The sequence below is a fragment of the Pollachius pollachius genome, assembly GCF_949987615.1.
Source record: "Pollachius pollachius genome assembly, chromosome: 11".
NCBI classification, from domain to species: Eukaryota; Metazoa; Chordata; class Actinopteri; order Gadiformes; family Gadidae; genus Pollachius; species Pollachius pollachius.
In genome coordinates this window covers 9,558,605-9,578,732 of record NC_136944.1, presented here as the reverse complement: position 1 = coordinate 9,578,732, position 20,128 = coordinate 9,558,605, and the positions used below count along the sequence as shown (strand labels likewise).

The 20,128-nt window shown below is 46.1% G+C and overlaps 1 protein-coding gene across 1 annotated transcript; it reads right to left on the bottom strand.

Moving 5' to 3' along the window:
- Positions 1-78: 78 nt before the first annotated feature.
- On the bottom strand, positions 79-19,976 carry fbxl19 (F-box and leucine rich repeat protein 19). Its single transcript, XM_079747096.1, has 12 exons — positions 19,648-19,976; positions 16,825-17,025; positions 12,394-12,537; positions 10,875-10,961; positions 10,355-10,546; positions 10,100-10,132; positions 9,676-9,979; positions 8,520-9,312; positions 7,044-7,207; positions 6,468-6,629; positions 5,405-5,626; positions 79-5,203 (listed from the first exon to the last, which is right to left on the bottom strand). The coding sequence occupies exons 2-12, from the start codon at positions 17,008-17,010 to the stop codon at positions 4,938-4,940; spliced, it is 2,553 nt and encodes an 850-aa protein (XP_079603222.1). The 5' UTR covers positions 17,011-17,025; positions 19,648-19,976; the 3' UTR covers positions 79-4,937.
- Between the last annotated feature and the right edge of the window lie 152 nt (positions 19,977-20,128).

Genomic DNA, 20,128 nt, shown 5'->3' with positions numbered 1-20,128 from the left:
TGTTCATCACCACAGGACTTTTTAGGCAACACATAAGTAATGAACAGTCCAACATTTATAAAAAACAACCCCATTGTCTTTATTTAGTTAGTCATTTTACAGTAGTCACTCATAAGTAGCTGCCTTAAGTTGGTCTTTTTCTGTCTCTTTTTCCAACATTCCTCATTTTTCCCCATAAACACAATGGAAGAGCCCAGGGATAAAGATTTCAAAAAAGTAAAACAAAAAATGTAACTTAATGAAATGGGATAAAATGCCCACATTCACAACACAAACAGCAATTTGGCAATATTGGATGTTGGTGGAAGAATCCAGTGCATTTGAAAAGAAATGAGTTAAGCAAAAGGTATGGTTTTCATGTCATGGGGAACTTTACCTAGATATTGTCATGGAAAATGGGCAATGACACTTTGATACATATTACTTTCTGATTGGATAAGAGCGGTTTGAGATCCTAGAATTAGCTACCAATCAGAGCTGATCTCCTCCGACATTCTTCCATTTGATTTAATGGAAAGTGGCCAGCAGCTGATATGCACGGCGTATTTGCATCCCTTACAAAACCAGGCCAAGTTCAGGTTACTTGACCCTCTAATAAGCCACAGAAAAAGAAAAGAGAAAATATAAACAATACAAAAATAAATGGACCCATTCACACTTTAAACAATTTCAGACATCGCAACGTTGATCAGGTGCATCTATGGCACAATGAGGCATTTTCCTGCACCATTGACAATGGGCCCGACTGGCCTGTCTGCTGGGAACCCACCAGCATCCTGGCATCACAGTACATTAAAAATGGCTGCGCCAATAGGACAAGCAGCAAAGCCGCATGGCAATTAAACCACAATGACTTTTTCTTCTCCATCTATTGGCCTGCAACAATAGGTCTAGCTTCTTGCAAAGCAGCCGTGGAACCCACTAGCCAAGATACAGGCTTTTCTACTAAGCTCTACCTTGACAAACAAATGTTGCCGTAATTCCTTTTTATGATTTAATCATCAAAATAAAATAGTTCCCTGGATCATTTGGCTAGGTATGATTTGTCACGTACATTTTAAGCATACACTTTGAACTTTTTTTTCTACGGCCATTCCTGCCCACTGACACCCTGTGTACACACACACACACACACACACACACACACAAAACAGAGCCTCGTGTTTTGACAGTAATGAAACCCTTAGCTCTGTTCAGATAGTCAGTTTTTTCTTTCAACCATGCGACAACCGAATACCTAATTTATAAAAGTCTCCAAAGCACAATTGATATTGCGTGCACACAAAACCAGATTTTAAGTTTAACTGTGTATATGGAACTGATAGACGTATCCTTATTTATATAGAAATAACCTTGTCTACATATTTTAGTGTTATGCATATGTATGGAATTGGGTAAATGTACAGAAAGTTAAACTTTATAAATTAGGCATTTTTCTGTTTTGTGGTGAGAAAAAAATAATTGATAGACTCGCATAACCCGTTCACAATAAAAAAAAAAAGGTAAAAATAAAAAAAAGCATCAAAACGTAATGAAAAGGCGATAAATAACACATAAAATAAAATCCTGAACCTGTGACCAAAAATGTGATGTTTGCACATTTCTATTCAAACCCACATCGGTATGGTGATTAAGGAAACCTGCTGCCTTTAGTATTGAATGCTAGTGTTCTACTGCTCATATATCTGTTTTGGGGGAAAGGAATCTCAGACAAACAGTAAAAGATGTGTGGATGGATGAGTCACTCAGACCAGAAGAGATAGAAAATGCAAGAGACTTGTTTGAGGCGAAAGTTGAAGACACCACACACACACACACACACGCACACACACGCACACACACACAATTGATCCCAGACAGCAGGTTGATGTGTGTCATCCATCTGTAGTTGGACACTCTCTCTCTACCTCCATTTGAAACTGGACACAGGATATATAATAAAAGGCAAGGCTTCATGTTATAGACACAAGCACACCATTTTAGTTCTAAGTTGATAAAATGATTTGTCTCTCTTTGAAATACGGAATGATGACGTTTACATCAGTTCATACTACCAAAACGAAAACAAGGCCTTCCTGAACATGTAGGAACTGGAAGGATTTTCTAACACTACAATACTGTTTTTGGCATACAGCCCACATCAGGAGTCAATTCCTTAAACACAAACTTCTGGCATTGTATGACAATTATATGGCTATGTAAATGGTTATGTATTTGCCGGATTTGGCTATGCTTGTAGCAATAAGGAATCCAGCGGATTATAACACTTCATTAAAATGCTATCATTTGCGCCAGTGAGATACAGAATACTGACTTGTTTAAGGAGTGGATGGGATTCCCCATCTCTCTGGCTTCCAATTGTACATCTATACAAGTGTCATAACCGGTGGACATCTGTGAACTGCATTAATCAGACATGAAACGGGATGGAAGGGAAATGTGAAAGAAAGAAAATCCAACAGTGGAAAAGAAAGGAAAGTTACCATTGAAGCGGCACCCTGGTCTTCTAATCAAAACCAAACACAGCATCTTGTTGAATCAAAAACACACCACAAGGCGTTAACATAGACATCATCGGGTGCACGGTTGATTGACATGCTGCATGGACCAGTTTGCAGTAACACCACTCTCTATTCGCCAAGAGATGCGGGCAAGGTGGAGAATGGGAGGGAGTGATGAATTTAACCAAGATTGGCAACACCTAAACAGAGGTAAAAGGCAGTGTCAAAAGACGATGGGCTTGATCCTAGGTTGTTTATTGTCCGTTGAAATTGTCTTTATTTTGTAAAGTTAACACTGAGCTCGTTCCCAAGGCCGTGTTGCCTTAATTATATTGCAGCAAGTCTAGCCCTGAAAGTAGATTCCACCCCCAGGTTGTTTCTCTCCATCTTCTATTCATTACCCCATCAAGATCCCGTCACACCAAACAGTTTTTACATTTGCTTTAACAGCCAGACCTCATCCCAGAAAAAACAAAAACAAAAAGAAAACAAAAACAGAACAACAACATCCCAGATGCGGCTTGTCGGTGAGCTTGGGGGCGGGAGGGGAGTGGTTTGGTCGGCACAGCCAACATCTCTGATAGGTACATTCATTATAATCTCCGTCAGCGTAGCTACCCAGCTAGCTCAATGGAGGGAGTGTGTCTGCCGGCTAGCCAGTCATTTCAAAGAGCAACGCAACTGCCCCACCAATAGTGCTGAATAATGAGGGCTGGTGGGCGCTGCGAGAACCGAAAGCAAAAAAAAATGGTTTCCATCTATTTTCCCCTGCAGTCAGGTTCGTCGCATTCAATAGCATGAAGAAAAAGAAAAAAAAAAGGTGACCTGTTGAAATGTGTCGAACACTAAAGAAGACACTCGAGACAAGTTATCGACTCCCTACGGAGAGGTTGTCCGATTTCCTTGCTCCCAGTGAAGACTCGTTGTGCAGAGTGCGTAACCATGGACACCATTTTCTTTCATGACCCACAGTACGGTGTTACGTCACAGATTTGTTTTGGGAATTGCAACACCAGATAATACTGTCCATGCCGATATACCAGTGCCTTAATATAAGTAGGTCAACGCTACCACGAAGCACTTGTACCAATACATTACCTTCGGACAGAGTAGTGGAATCAGAATACTCAAGGAAGAAGGCCAGCTATTCATCCACAGACTAGGGCAGGGAATAGGTTACAATATACAGAAGATGGTCCCTAAACTGTTCATTTTGAAAAATGAATGCCCCATGAGTAATGTTAATCAAAACAATTGAAAGTAATATCATAATACTCATTTTCTCCCAATGTGTCAGTTTAGATGTCTCAAGGGTGTCCCAATGTATACATTTTGGCAAATATGTGAAAACTCCCTAATCGAGAACTTAAGTATATCATAAAAATCTTCTAACCTTTGTTTTAGTCGGTCGAGATTTTAACCCATTTCTAACACAATGAAACATTATCTATTGTGCAACCTACCCCTTTCCAAAAGCGGGCCTACTGAATGGGTCATGGTGTGTGTGGGGGGGGGGGGGGGGGGAAGGGCCTTACATTGTTGCGTCACTTGTACATGGACAAAAGTCTGGCTTCCCGGCTGAATTTCCATTATTATTGGGGAGAAGAAATATTGTCAGAGGAGTGGCCTTGAAGACAGGTTCAGCACGGACTTGACCCTGCAATTGCGAGTGGAACAGATGGTCTTTGCACTAGAAGCTACTGGACAATACATCTGATTCCCAGAAAAAATATTTGTAAATATATGAAATACTGTGTCTCCCCCTCCGCCCCCCCCAGCTCTGTTCCCCAAGTTTCGCAGCTATTAAAGAGCAAGTGAATGGCATGATTGGTTGCAAGGGAAAGAGATGGGAAAAGGGGAAGAGGAGGGAGGGTTAAGTCAAGGGTCATTTACAGTAAACTACAGATATATACACACACCCAAATTGTACAGAGAACAAATATGTACATGCTCCAGGTTTCTTCTTTTACCTTTTCTCCTCCCCCTCCCCCCAAAATCCTTTTCTTCTGTGGTTGACATCGATATACTGTGATCACAAATGATTTGTTTTAATCCAGATGTTGGGAATATGTTGTTTATATCTATGAGGGTAGCATCTCCAACACTACTGCCCATATCTAGCCCCCCCCAACCCCCCAGGATCCTGGCTTGCTGACTGATATCTTCTGGGCGTGTCTTGTTGATTGACTATGACCAGTCCCGGCGGACTGGTCATAGTGTAACAGAAGGGGGGCAGGAAGTCATGGGTGTACCAGGTTAACGACAGGATGAAGAAGCGCGGGCGGACATTAAGGAGAGTCGTCCTATTTTTGAGGCCTTGCATTGACGCGCGTGAGTGCATGTGTTGTGTACGTCTGTTGTGTGTGTGTGTGTGTGTGTGCGCGCGTGCGTGAGAAAGATATATAGGAGAGTCCGATGACATCATCAAAAGGCGCCTTAGCTGTTCTTCAGCAGTGTCCGGTCTTCCGAGGCGCAGGAGGTGGGAGGGGCTACCGCCGTGACCGAGGACGAGGAAGAGGAGGAGGAGGAGGAGCAGGTGGTGTTGGGGACGGAGGAGGAGGACGATGATGAAGGGTTGTGGGGGAAAGAGAGCAGCTGGCCGCTGTCCGAGGAGAGGAGCGAGCAGGAGCGCAGGTCCACCGTCTGTAGGGAGGCGCAGCGCCGCAGCAACGGCACGCACTGTTCCGTCACTTTCACGCAGCCTTGGAGAACACCCACACACACACACACACACACACACACGCACCATTTGATCTTTTGTTACCTCCAAACGTAAGATCAACACACTTCTCAATCCACTTGCGAGAAGACATAATTTCAACACACCATGAACGGTGTTTGGCATGTGTGGGTGTACGCGTGTCATTTTGCGCGAGTGCGTGCGTGCGTGCGTGTGTGTGTACCTGCTAAGTTGATTTGCGTCAGGGTGTCCCTCAGCGGGGAGATGGGGGAGGTCAGGGTGTGAACCGTCTGGTCTGTGATGTTGCCACATTGGCTCAAGTCCAACTTTGCCAAGTGAGGCACGTAGCGCACCAACAGGCGCGACGAAGCGTCCGTCAGGTCGAGACCGGCCAATCGAAGCTCGGTCACGTTCTGGAACCGCCCGCCTCTGGTTTCGCCGTGGGCTGTCAGGGCCGAGGAGGGAACACAGGAAATGGGACGTGGCTATGATTATGAAAACCTTGGTAACGTATTAAGAAGGCAGTTAAGGCACGTGGCCGGGGAAAGCAAGCTCTGTAGCATTAAAAATCAAAATGTGCTCCCAGCATTATCTGAATGACTCTCGGGTAACGCTCCCGTTTTATTGTCGCCGGATCTTCCCTCGCTGCTCTTTAATGGCTGTGGACCACGGGCCATTGGGCAGACCATCAAGGGGTATTTCCTCACAGCGCAACAATAAACTAATGCCATTTGCCTAACCGACGCAGGAGAAAACAACCTGTAGAGGGAACTGAGAGCAGGTAGGAGCCCAGTGTTGTGCTACATTAGACCCCCTCTTGCCTTGTACCCTTTTATCTCCCAGCTAGAGCGTATGTAGACCATGTTTACCTTTAATGGATTTTTTATTTGCGTTTCTTTTTTTCACGGGTCTTTGTGGGCACATTGATTTCAAACACAGCACTGGCCTCGCACATTCATATCATCCCTGACGTCTTGTTCGGCCACATTTCTATTGCCACGTATTTTGAGTGTAAGGTTGTGTATTTACACATCATAGCAGCACTTTATGCAATCCGTTTTGTATATGTTGCAAAAGTTTAGTACATATAAAGCTTATTATTATTATAATGATCATTATTACTATTACTTGTCATACGGCACCAGGTGAGCTCTCAAGGCTCATTAATGGGCAGGATAGTGTAGTGGTTAGGGCGTTTGACTTTCAGCCATGCTAATCATCCACTCCAAGCGCTGATAATCAAGCCTCAGCCCCTAGGGAGTAAGAGGCGTATGCAGCAGGCCTACCTATCCGCGTGTCGGGCGGGGGCGCCAGCAGCTCCCGGAGATGGGAGTCCTTCAGCTCCTCCACCCGGCTGAGGTCCAGCAGCTTGAGGCAGGGACAGACGGCCTGACACAGGGCCGACACCGACGACCAGGGACAGCCGGACACGTTCAGCTCTAAGAGGCCTGGGAGGATGACGGGGAGGGGATGAGCGTCCAGGGGTACGGTTATGGATTAGGGAGGAGGGAGGATGAACATTTTCATTGCGGGTCCTCATTTAGTCAGAACATCCAGACAAAATGAAGGGAACTATTTATTTTTGTCCTTCATTTAATTGTAATTATTAAATAAAACCACAACAATATTAACCTCAATAAAATAAATAGAAAATAAAACATATTAACAAAACAAATCAAAAGAGGGACATGTGTTTGGTGAAGTAGCACACGTATTTAGTACACAGACTTGAAATACAGTCTTGAAACACACACACACACACACACACACACACACACACACACACACACACACACACACACACACACACACACACACACACACACACACACACACACACACACACACACACACACACACACCTTGTAGGCGATTGATGAGCCACATGAGCTGTTTCTTGGAGATGTTCGTGTAGCCCAGGTTGAGGGAGACGGGCTGCCGGCGGATTATACCACTCAGCATGGGAGGGGTGATGGAGCGCTGTCTGCTCAGGTCAATCTGGGTCCACAATCGCTTGTCACAACACCTGGAAGGGCGCACACGTTGTTGTGGATACGAGCTCCTCTGCCATCAGCTACGTCATTGCTTTTAGAACAGGCTAATTATGTTTGGCTATTTGTATTATTTAAAAACAGGTTCTCCCTGCCGCACCTTACTCTTGTCATTATTGTAATTGGAGAAGTACCAACAGAAAAATTGTGTTCTGCTATAGAACAATAGACAAACGCCTGATACTGAAGATGGCAATAGCTCATGAATGTCTTCAGGCAAAATGCAGCAAGCAAAAAGAGTTACACCTACATGATTGTGTGGAACAGAAGCAACAGTTTACCGAAACCCAGACAACGGGATGGCTGCAAATTGCAGACTTAAAACGATTATCTTGTGTGATATTGTCACATTAGGTCACCGTTTTTATTGGAATGATCCAGAGCCCTACTGAAATTAGGCACAGATCACACCGCGCAGATCAGCACACGCACATCAGCTTAGAGCATCTCACACACACACACACTTTTTTTTTTAAATTTAATTGGATGTCATTTTATCACGCTTTGTATAATTTCTCCCTGCACCTGACAGGTAGCTCCTTCCCCTCTTCAATTGAAAGTTGATACGTTAATTTGCAGTTTGCATGTATGCCTACTCACTTCTGAGTTTGCATTTGTGCTCAAATCTTGGCTATGTTTGAAGCCAAGATGTCTACTGCCAATTCACTAGGCTCCCAGTTCAGCCCGGGAGAACCCCTTTTGGCCTGCGTTTCATTGATTGTTTTAAGGTTGTGCCTACAATGTGACTATAAAAGTCATGAACATTGAAGATGTTCAGTAGAAGCTAATTGTGTCTTCCCCATGATGATGTTCTACTAAACCAAATACTTGGTTTATTGCTGTCAAGAAGGGTCCTTAAATGATGACCCTGTCATACTGACCAAATTCTGGGATTTGACAAAAGGCTTCAGTTGTGACTTGTGCAGCTTCCTATGAACCCTGAATGAAACCTATAAAAACAAGTGATCCCCATAAGTGCTGCCAATAAAACAAGTGCAGAGGTAATTAAGTGCTTCTTCCTATAATACGAGTGAATCCTATAAGCAACTGCATCCTATAAGTGCTTCTTACTATAGATCAAGTGAATCTTACAAAACCCAAACACAAGACGGACCTGTCCATTTAAAAACATGCAGACCTAAACTAGGATGCGAGCCCGACCAGACAGATCCCAGAGTAGACTGCTGCGCACCCCCTACATTACCCCTCATTCACCACTAGGGGGCCTGAGCGCTCTCATTGGAGCACCACCGCTCCACATCACCACGCAGGCTGCCCCGTACTCACCAGCGGCTCCAGGTGCGACAGACCCTCATGCAGACGCACAGCTCCCGCTGGCTGAGGTACTGGAAGACACGCATCCACACGTCCCGCGTCATGATGTGCGAGGCGCCCGAGTCCAGGGGCAGGCAGCTGGGCTCGGGGCAGGCCGGGGGCGGACGCACCAGGTGCCTCTCCATCTGTACGGGCCGGGGCGGCGAGGGGACGGCGGGCGGGCTGCGCTTCATCATCTGGGAGCGGGGCGTGAGCAGGGACGGCTGGGAGCGCGGCGACGCCGCCATCGCCGACATGAGCAGCCCACTGGCGCCCGCGTTCCCCCCGCCCCCGCCACCGTTGGACGCGGGGATGAACGAGGAAGACGTGGAGGAGGACGAGGAAGAGAGACTGATGCTGTTGTTGCTATTGTTGGCGTTGGCGCGTGACCCCGTGGACGTCTGGTTCTTGTTACGGATCTTATTCCCGCGGCTGCCGCTGCCCTTATTCCCGCCCCCGCCGTGTCTGTGATTGGACAACACGCCGCTGGCGTTCTCCTTCTCCCCGGCCTCCCCGCCTCCTGCCCGCTCCCTCCCTCCTCCCCCCCGGGTCCTTCCGTTGCGCGCCTCCTGCCCGTTGCTGCGCTGCTTCCCGGTGAAGCCATCCGAGTAGCCGGAAGACGGCGGCGTCTGATTGGAGGAGAGCGGCGAGGGCGGAGGCAGCGAGGAGGAGTTCTTCCTTGTCCTTTCCGAGGTCAGGGTCTCCTCCTCCTCGTCTCCATCCACCATCACGGGCCCCTTCCTGCCCCGCTGCTGCGGGACGCCTCCCTCTCCTCCTCCTCCTCCTCCTCCTCCTCCTCCTCCGCCTCCTCCGCCTCCCCCTCCCCCCCTCCGCCGCGCCTTGTCGGCCACGCTCACTGGAGGCTCCTCCTCTCGCTTCCTGTCCTCCTCCTCCTCCTCCTCCTCCTCCTCGGCGCCTCCTCCCTCCCCCTCGGACTCCTCGCTGGCGCTGAAGCCCAGCTCCGCCAGGCGCCGCTCCCTCTCGCGCTCCCGCTCCCGTTCCCGCTCGCTGCGGCTCCGCTCCCGCTCCCCCCGGCTGCCCCCACCCCCGCTGTTGCCGTAGACGACGGCGGGGGGAGGGGGAGGAGGCGCCGGGGAGGAGGAGGAAGGGGAGGAGCCGCCACCGCCACCGCCGCCGCCGCCGCCGGGCTCCCGGGAGGAGTCGTCCGAGTCGGACTCGGAGTCGGACTCGGAGCTGGAGGAGCTGGAGGAGGAGGACTCGGGGAGGCGCTCCAGCAGCTGGCACATCCGCTTGAAGCGCTCCAGCTTCTCCCGGTGGTGCGAGCGCTGGTCGGCGCTCGACGGACCCCCACCGGCCGCGCCTCCTCCGACCTGGGAGGAGGAGGAGGAGGAGGAGGAGGAGCCCTGCCCTGCTCCGCCGCCGCCCCCAGAGGAGCCCGGCCCGTTGGACTCGGATGCCTCCGTCTTCGGTTTCTGCAGAGAGTGGACGGGGGAAAATGAGTGGGGTCGAGTGGCAGACGCAGACAGAGGTCATGTGATGCTTGGCGAAAGAGTTACTGTGAATCTGTGCGGGGATCACGCACAAACACACACCTTTTTTAGGCGTTTTTCGTGGGCCCCCTTGATCTAGAGGGCAGACGGAAAGAGATACACAAGCGGTTCGAGTCATTCTCCAAGTAGTCTCCATTGCATGGAAATATATTCACAAGCAATTCAAAAGTTAAAAGAAAAAAAAGAAGAGAAAATCATTCTAATGAAAGACAAACGGTGAAAGGACTTAAAAAGACAGCGACGAGGATCACACGATACCCCGTCGGAGGACAAACAAAGGCGTGGCGTCCCGCCTACCTTCTTCTTGGGCCCACTGTCCTGGGGCAGCTCCTTCTCCTTCTTGCGCTTGTGGCCCCCGTCCGTCCGGCCTCCGTCCTCCAGGGTGGAGGAGGGCGGCGCCTTCTTCTTGGGGGGCGGGTCGTCCGTCAGCTTCCACCGACCGACCTCGCCGCTGTCCAGGCGCCGCTTCCCGGACCCGTCGGCCTGGTCCTGGGGGGACACGGGCGTTACATAGTGAACCCCCGGCAGGCCAAACCCTTAAGCAGCCGATAACAATCTCAGCCACTCGCCTCCACGTCGTGCAAATAAAAATGTCAGTAATATGACATCATAAAATGCAAGTTCGCCCTTTATAATGTCACAGTTGTACATATCCAGAAAATGAATGAATTCATAAAACAGGAAACAAAAAAAAAAAAAAGAAGATAGAAAATAGAGTCGATTTTCTGTTCAACTTATGAAAAAGTAAAATGACACCACCCCTCGGCGGGTCCCCGCCACCACAGTGGGGGTCTCACTAGCACTCCGGGGGTCTCACCTTGCTGGTCTTGCCCTCCTTGTGGCACTTGGGGCACTCCCAGCAGTTGGGGATCTCGTCGTTGATGATGCCTTCTGCTTTACCCATCTGGGGACAGCGAGACAGAGAACCTGATGTCAACCAGTGTTTGGATGGACAAATACATGCACAGACATTGCCATTTACGGGCAAGGATGTTGACGAGTACAGCCTGGGTTTTTAAATTACACTGCTCCTATTGTGTATTTTGAAATATTTTTGAATACACGTTTGCATCTTTTTATTTGACATTTGCATCTCTTTGATTCTTACTACCGCCATCTATGGCTGCTCAATTATGGAAAAAAATCATAATCACGAATACTTTGCTCAATATTGAAATCACGATTATTCAAACGATTATTTTTGAGTTTGAAACATGAGGCCTTTTTATTCAGCATGTCTCTCCAAATAAGCACTTTGTAACTGAGACTTTGAAATTGCTTCTGTAGAAAATACACAAAATGGTCAAAATAAGGTCCAGCTGCACTTTCTATCTAACATTTAATAAAAAATAAATTAAAAAAGGAAAATTCGATTATATTAGTTTTGTGATCATTTGACGCTAAAATTCAAAATCGGGATCAAAATTAGATTAATCGCCCAGCCCTACCGCCATCGTTACCTTACTGCTGTGTGCTTGGACAAATTCCCTATCTGGTATAAATAAAGAACATCTTTATTAATCCCAAAGCGCCATACAGACCCAGACAATATAATTATGATTCAATGCAGACGTCACATCTACTTTTCCCTTCATTATATGTGGGGCGAGTTGAAACATGTTCCAACTGCCACTATAAAGACACGTTTAACATGTAACATCATTGTTATTCATAGCGCAGATGAAAAGAAGAAACACACGGCAACACAATTTCTGGACGAGTTGACCCACTTTCCACTTGCAGATGAAGAACAAGCTTGGCGGATCTTTTGTTATCTCTTTCATCCTCACTGTGTCAAGCGGATCATATGACATTGTACAAACTTTGTAGACGTTCCATTATTACTTCTATGCAAGACATACTTCTACGCTTGTCATGTCTATGTGCTTGCCAGAAGAAACGTTTTCAAGAAGAGAACAGAAAAAAAAAAAAAAAAGAAACCAAAGTAACTCACTAATAATTATACTGGCAGTGCCAAAAATAATCTATAAATCCTTATAAAACATGTTGTGTTTCCATTGCCGTCGCATCATTCTGTGACTGCCTCAGATATCAGCTGACTGGGCACATAACGTGCAAGCACTTTTTCAGGACGTATGTTTACAGTAGCAGCAAGTTGCAGGCACAAGCACACACACCAGGGGCCACACCTATTAAGACAGCTGGACTGATGAAGCGCGGGTGTTACAGGACATGAAAGACACATCAGAGAGAGTCTTGTGTGCGTGTGTGTGTGTGTGTGTGTGTGTCTGCGTGTGTGTTAGAGCTAGCCATATAGGGATGAGCAAGAGGGCCAGCACATCCCATCCATCATAGCCACACACACAAGCACACACCTTGAGGCAGCTGGGGTGGATGATCTCGTTGCAGATGGTGCACTCCATGAGGGAGAGGCTGAACTTCTCCTCCTCCGAGTCCACCGTGTCCTCCTTCCCCGCTTCGCCGCACGCAAAGCACACTGCTGTATGGGGCAGCACCGGCTGCAGAGAGAGGGGAACATGAATCAATATACATTCATCAAATACCAACAATGTTAGGAACAGGAGGTCTGGTTACGAGGAAAAATCCAAAACAGGAAATAAGTCTTTATAGTGTAGACGTGAATGCTTTGAATTCTTGGCTTGTTTGTGTTTGAACCGAGAGCTCGCTGCTATAGCGTGCAATCCCTAGGTAGTGGGATGATTGTGAGCGTTCTCGGTTCCCCATGTGCTGTGGCATGCTGCTCGTACTGCTGCTGGCCTTGCATCAGTCACGACATTGACATGTTTTTTCTATTGGCACGTTTTGCCGTATGGAACCGTTAAAGGGGGTATATTCAACTGAATTCATCATCGCGGATATCAATGTGTGTCGCCGTCCCCCTGAGACAACCCAAATATATTTAATGCATCTAAAAAGAATCAATATGATTTTATGGTAGGTTATATTATAAAACTAAACAGACAAGGGTTGTTGCATCATTGACACATGACAAGCGCGTCATCAGTTAAAGACACGCCTTCACGCGGGAAGTCTTGTTGTAATGGAAATGCAGATCCTTTTGACATACCGTACTGTACTGTATCGTCCGTACCAGTTGATTCTAGTGTGAAAACGCTGATAAACACTTATAGAATCACTCATAGTTCCAATAGAATAAAGGAGATACAATTAGCCAGGAATAATGTTTTGATCCTATGTTAATTGACAGATTTTTTTTTTTTTTTTAAATCAGAATCATTTATAGGCGAATGCTAATACAGGGATAATTAATGATGGTCTGCTTTCCACGGTAGCTAACCCAGGGAATAGAGGGCGTGTTTCGGCTGATAAGTCAATTGGCGAAAAATATAATAAATCAGTTTTTGGGTTCATATTTCACAACCACCCATTTGTGCTCCTGTCCATCAGCTCAGTTTAAATGCCCTTTTTAGATTTTAACCCGTTTATTAATTATTAAAAGAATTGTAAGGACACATTGTAGAACTGTCAATCATTAGACCACATTTCTCTCCAAACCTTTGGTGTCAATTTGCAGATTGGAGCCCTGACAGTCAAAATATCCACAATTTTCTAGTAATCTGTTTGAACAATTAAAATGTAAATTTGAATGTTTCCATATTTTCCATACAATATTACAAAAGCACACACACATAATTCTGGTGCCCTAAATTTCAAAACAACAGCATAGAGATGCTGATGGCAACATCAAGACAATCCCAATAAAAATCCAGACGAAGGTCATACAAATAAATATCCGGATATTATACAACTCCATTAGACTATCGTTAGGAGTGCATTTCAGAAGGACGCATCATGTTGTTGAAACATTACTAATAAATACTCTTTGAAAATGCAGCTGAAACACTACCCATCATCTGCCACGCATCTGTTCAGACTGCATCTTGGCCCATAAAGAAATGATTAAAGATATTGAAGTGATAAATAAATATATAAAAGAGACACCACACCAGGCATAATTTGAGAGGCCATTGTTCCAATTCAATTCCCCAAACCCACTAGGGACCCTGAACAGGAGACCTATCCAAACGTTGATCGGCTTCCACGCCAACCTGACTGCCAAGTGACCTCTGGGACATGAAGTTCACGCTACTGTCTGGGTGCTGCCTTCTGGTGCTGTGTGACTATGACTCAGCTCAACTGAAACCTCGGGCCCCGGACACAACTCCAGCTCAGCACCAAAGAGGATAGGCATCCGCAGGCAGGCTCTTTTACATGTGTGTGCACACGCACGTGGGCACACGCACACGCAAACATTTTTGCAGAGCAGAAATTCCCATCAATAAACGAGCTGACAAGGCAGGTGCAATAAAAGACAACCAAAACGATGGGGATAGAAATAATTGAATACTCGTCTTAACCATCTCCTCCTCCGCCCCTTCTAGAAAGCAGGACGACCAGGCTGGTAGCTCAGCGGTCGAAATTGCTGCTTCATCCACTTCCCCGCTCCCTTCACATCCTTACAGCACAGTACAGTCTCCTCCCAACCATTCCCTCATCCTCCTCAATCTCACTCAGCTCACCCCTCGCCGTCTGTAAATTACCCTTCTGTGGATCAAATGGAAATGCATCCTTAATATCATTCCTATTATCTACTGGGAGTGCCACCACCGCCCCCACCCCTACCCTCGGTCTCCACTCATCTCTCTCTCCCCCCATCCCAGAAGCACACTCCTCATTCTACTCCTGCAGCCCCCCACCCTCTGATCCCCCTGGATGCATAAGGAGAGCAACCCACTTCTCCTCCTGCCGTATTACACACATTCTCTCAGGTCTCAGGTTCTACTCATCTCCTCCTCCTCCTAATCCTCATCGTTTCTACTCTCCTCTCCTGGAGTAACAGATACACACACACACACACACACACACACACACACACACAACCACCTCTCCCTTTATACAGCTCTGTGAGGGGGGGAGCTTCTGATCAGGGTGGGGGTGAAAGAAGATGCCAGTAATTGTGGAGACGGCTTTAGTGTATCTGTGTCTGTTTGTGAGAGCATCCCTGTGAAACCACAGCCATGGATCAAAGCCAGCTCTCCCTCTCCCCCCCCCCTTACAGTCTCTTGCTCTCAAACACACCAACACACACACACACACACACAGACACACACACACAGCCAGCAACCATCTCCCGTTGCCATGGAAACCCAGAACAAGTCGCCTGCCGGGCTCCGGCTTTCAGCTGATGCTATTTGAAGCATCGGCATAATCACACCTTGAGTCTTTTAAAAAGACTGTGTGTGTGTTTCTATGCAGAGCACTGCTATTCTGCTGAACTGATTGCTGTTCATCTTTTCTTTTTTTCTGGTGAAGTCCATCAGGGGCTTCAGTTGCAGCAAGTGTATGTCAATGAACGTGTGTGCACACGCGTGTGTACTCCAAGTGTCCAAAATACCACAGCAGTAGATAATGTCTTCAGAGAACTCTCTCGTGTGTGTCAGAGCAAAAGAAAAGACCAGCAAGCTACCTCTGTGTCACAGAAGCCAGGAGGAAGTACGGCTGCTGAATGAATTCTCACTCTTACTTAAATGACAGCTCTGCGGCGACTGATAGAAGCAGAGCCTTGGTTCATAATCCTGGGGATCCGCAACGTTGCAGCCCAATATGAAGACCATGTATTCCACATTGAGACATAGTGTCCTGATACATATGGACAGACATGCAGACTGCTGTGCTGTTTTAAAATAGCATCAATGAAAGTAATCCAATCCAAACCCAATAGCATGAGATTCTCCTTGCTCAGCTTGTACACTGCCCTGGGATCTCACTACCAAGCGCCTAACCTAAACCCAATTGACGAGATATATTTCAAACAATTGACCTCCAATGCATATCAACTTATAATTTCGTGTTATGCATTAATTCAGTGGCACAATCTAGCAAGCCTTCCCGCATGCATCCTCATCTATAGCCTCAAACCGTATAAATATTCACTGTCTGTTCGGTCTTATCTTCATGCTGAAAGTCCATTTGCAGTGATTGCTTAAAAATATGTAGTCCAATATGCATCATAGGCAGATGCATGGTCTTGCAATAGGCTGAAGGGAACACTATCCAGATGGGTTTCTCCACTAAAAATTCAATGAACTTTTGATCCATACATCAAATGTTTTCCAATCAGATCGATAAAAAAGTAGAACATCAAAATCATAATCAAATAATTTTCTTGAGATTGATGAATCATTTCGACTCAAACTCATGCTATTCCCAATTGCCTGAAATAAATGCTTTGATTTATATTATGCGTGAAAAAATAAGCGTATAATTGCTGCGATTAACATTATTTTTGCATTCAAAAAAGCTGTCAGAGTAGGTTACAATACTCCAGATCATACATTTGATAACAATTTGAACAGTTTCATAAGCTTTTATTATGCATAGCATTCCCTCTCAAAGCAGCTATGGCCCCCCTCCTCCCACCTACCCAGTGCATTAGAGAGGGAACAGAACCTCTAGCCCTCGCAGCACGAGCGCAATACTTAAGCCATTGAGCTTCCAAAAAGAACATGGTGCTTGACTGTGCAAACCAAATGTGTGTGCTTTTGAGTGAAAGCAAGTAGGTAAAGTTTATTTATATACCAGGGTCCCAAAGTGCTTCAGAGGCATAAAATACAATAAGTTAAAATATACACAGAAACAAGGTATTCATCTATCAAATGCAGTACAAACCAGCATAGTGCTAGCCCAAAGCCTGCCTGACAATGCAAGGCTTTCTTCCTATACATGCATGCATGCATGCATGTATAGGAAGGTGTTGTACTCACCGCTGTGCACTGTCTCAGGAGGCAGGACTGCTTCATGCGACCGGGCCCGCCAAACTTTTTCATGTCTTTACAGAAGTGGCACTCCCCGCACTCGGTCCGCATGCAGGCCTGGCAGCGCCGGCACCGGGTCCTCCTGCGCCTTGCGCCCCCGCCAGCCCCCCCGCCCAGCGCCTTACTGCCCGACATCCCCAAACAAGTCAGCTGTGGGGGGGGGGGGGGGGGAGGGAGAGGTCAGAGGAACAGGGTTGGTAAATCATCATGGGTATATAGGAGGTGCTACAAGGAGGAGAACAGATCAAGGTGAGGGTTAGTAGAGTGTGGGTAGGTGGGGAGGGAGTGGGAGCAGAGTGCGGGGTTAAAAGGAGACAATGACAACAGACGCAGGCACACAGAAGAAAAGAACCTCAGAAACACATTGAAGACACCCAAAAAAAGAGAAACAAAACAACACGGGCGAATGGTTAATAATGCACAAGGTAACAAACGAGAAATCCTGCCTGGAGCGGAGATAGCTCATATACATCTCTGTTCCAATACACTGGGGGGAAACAGCATGTATTATACGAGCGACCGAGGGAGAGAGCGAGAAGGAATAGAGAGCTTGTGAAGGAAAGAGAGAGAGCAATAAGAAAGAAAAATAGAGAAAGGAGAGCAATGAGAAACGGAGCAGACAGTGAGGAAGAAGTGAGCTGCCAATGCCTGAAATCAAATGACCCCTGGGTTTTGTTCAAGGAATAATAATGGGCAGGCTATTGATTCCGGTAGGGAAATTCTCTTTAAGTTTAAACCCCTTCGGTATTACCAGTCAAGGGTGCAGAGTTAGCTACAGAATATCTCCCCTCGGATCTAGCACGGCAATTTGCCGAATCAGCACCATTGAGCATGCATGCCATCACTGTCTTGCAGCGTTTTGAAGCTTGGGATGAGCCTCGTTCCATCTCTGGATGAAGGATGTCCATTACGTTTTTTTATCTGTTCACCCATGGTTGAAAGAAATTGAGTCAGCTCCATATTTACACTAAGGGGGCTGGAAGGTAGACCCAGGCTGGTACATTTTGGCCCGGGATTTTGCTGGAAGCATGGCGCAATAGGAGGATGCCAACATGAACCAGCTGGTTCTTAAAAATATGAAATCACTGCTTTGAGTGTGCAGATCCATTAGGGCAACTGTTACCCGCCCGACACATTACCCTTTAACAGGTAGCCTCTATAGACCATGTGTTGGTACTGGAGGTGCATCTCCTTGTGTTTCTATTTCTAACACCGTGACAATTACAGCTAATCAGCAGGTTGTGTGTGTGTGTGGCGGGGGGGATGCTGCAGCTCTGAATTCAAAAATCCCTATGATTGCTCAGTGCAATAACACCACTGGACTCCCCCCATCCACCCCCCTGGATCCATTGGTGCAGTGACATATCACAGAGTGCCTCACAGATTTGCTTGCCAGCCCTTTTGTATTGGCAACCTTAATCTACTCTGAATCTGCTGAGAATAATTACAGACACTGTTGAGCCAAGCAGGAATCTATGGCAGGGTTGTTTTTGGAGCTGACTGTATAATGTATTGTCTCCGGCAGACAGTTCACTTGAGTATTACTCTGCGACACACAGGTCATAGAGCTTAGAGAATAGCTACATGCTCTCTTGGCAAAATAACTCACTGATTTCCTCACATAAAACCAGTAATGCACATGAAGAGTACAGTCCCTAGATTATAGAGGCATAATGTATGTGTCAATACCCAATTGAGTTATGTAATCAATACGCAAGATTGATTTTACTTAAAATGAATAAAGAGTGACAAAGTGAAATTATACTGCGTGTTAGTTTAGGACTTCATTTGAGAACCACCATATGGGCTACTGTAAAGTGGTAGATCAATTCAATTGAATAGTGACTCTTGTCCTCTTCTATTTACCTTTCAATTTAGCTTCAAGAGTGGGGACGAAAAAAGACACGGTGGAAGCAAGAAAAGGGGTGTGACACTGCAGAAACAGAATGTTTCTCAAAAAATAAACATCTCGGGTATCTCTACAGCCGTTTAATTTCAGCTTTTCTCCTCGCAATCTTTTTCACAGACTAAAAGTAATGCCCAGGGCTGGATAACCCAATTTCTGCCTTTACCTGGTTGTTACATTCTGCAACTAGCCTAATTCAACTGATAGATCCAGCAGTCGTTAAGCATTTATATATATTTCCATGTGGTACAAAAGTGGGCCAGTTGTTTACAGCTTTAATTGCATGTGTTTTGATGATTGCTAAGGTAGAAGTGCTAACGTTAGCCCACTGGATTGTGTAATCAATTACTAATGTCTCACATATGAATATTGCACGTTGCGTATAAATTACATCATTTGTAAATTGAAAGATGCGCCAGCGAAATTAGGGCATATGTTGTAAATTTAAGAAATACGAAAAATCCCATCACATATGCTAACTTAAGTAAGCTGATGAAGAATAATGAAGATGCGCATCTGGCACCACTTGCAAGCTAGTTAAGAGCCAGCTAACCGATTTACACAAGGTAGCCTGTAGTAACCTACATTTAGACAGTACAAGAAAATGTACAACGTTAGCCAATGAAATGTTAACTGAAGCTTTGCTGAAATAGAAGACACCATACAGGATTCAAACAATACATTAAGCATATCCTTATCCCCTCAATATATATTTTATATTAACGTAGACTGGCTAGGTATTTTGCATTCGCCCACTCCAATATGCTTCCTCTTTAATTATTGCTACAGCATCATAAAAATCAAAGTGTTAACCAAGTGATTGCCACAATTGGGTGATGGTGCAGAAATGTATTGCAAGGACTAACCTTTTCGTTTCAGGTCGCATACTCCTTGGTCGCTCATTAGAAATAATATTGGCCAACAGTTAGCTAATGTTAGCTTTGATTTAGCTCTGCTAGCTGTGTGCTTCCTTGTTTCTCTCTCCCTGGCAGGGTGCTGGTAGCTGCTGCTACTACAGCTACTAAGTAACCCCCGTGTAACACACGTTCACACGCGTCCCATGTTGTTAGCTTCAATGCATCAGCTAGCTAGCAGTCTAGCCCCTTCAAAGCTATGTCGCTATGTTCCTAAATCGCTCCTGTATTATGATTGCCCAACGGGTCGATAGCGATAAATTGTAGGGCGCAATGTTGTGTCCATTCCCCTAGCTACTCCTTTCTTTGACCCCCACTCTCCTCTTTTCTTGTTCTGTCTTGCACGTCTTACAACGTGTTCTCCCCGAGGTCTTCCATGCATTTAAAATCAGACATTTATGACAGAGGATGTTTTGGGAAATGGCATACAATG

What these genes read in the sequence shown, in the direction of transcription:
- fbxl19 (XM_079747096.1), bottom strand. Translation starts at nt 17,010, where the DNA reads ATGTCGGGCAGTAAGGCGCTGGGCGGGGGGGCTGGCGGGGGCGCAAGG. An exon ending in GCCCGGCGGCGGCGGCGGCG is followed by an intron (nt 9,313 to 9,675) that starts GTGGCGGTGGCG and finishes GAGGAGGAGAGG; the next exon opens with GAGGCGTCCCGCAGCAGCGG. An exon ending in GCTCATCAATCGCCTACAAG is followed by an intron (nt 6,630 to 7,043) that starts GTGTGTGTGTGT and finishes TCATCCTCCCAG; the next exon opens with GCCTCTTAGAGCTGAACGTG.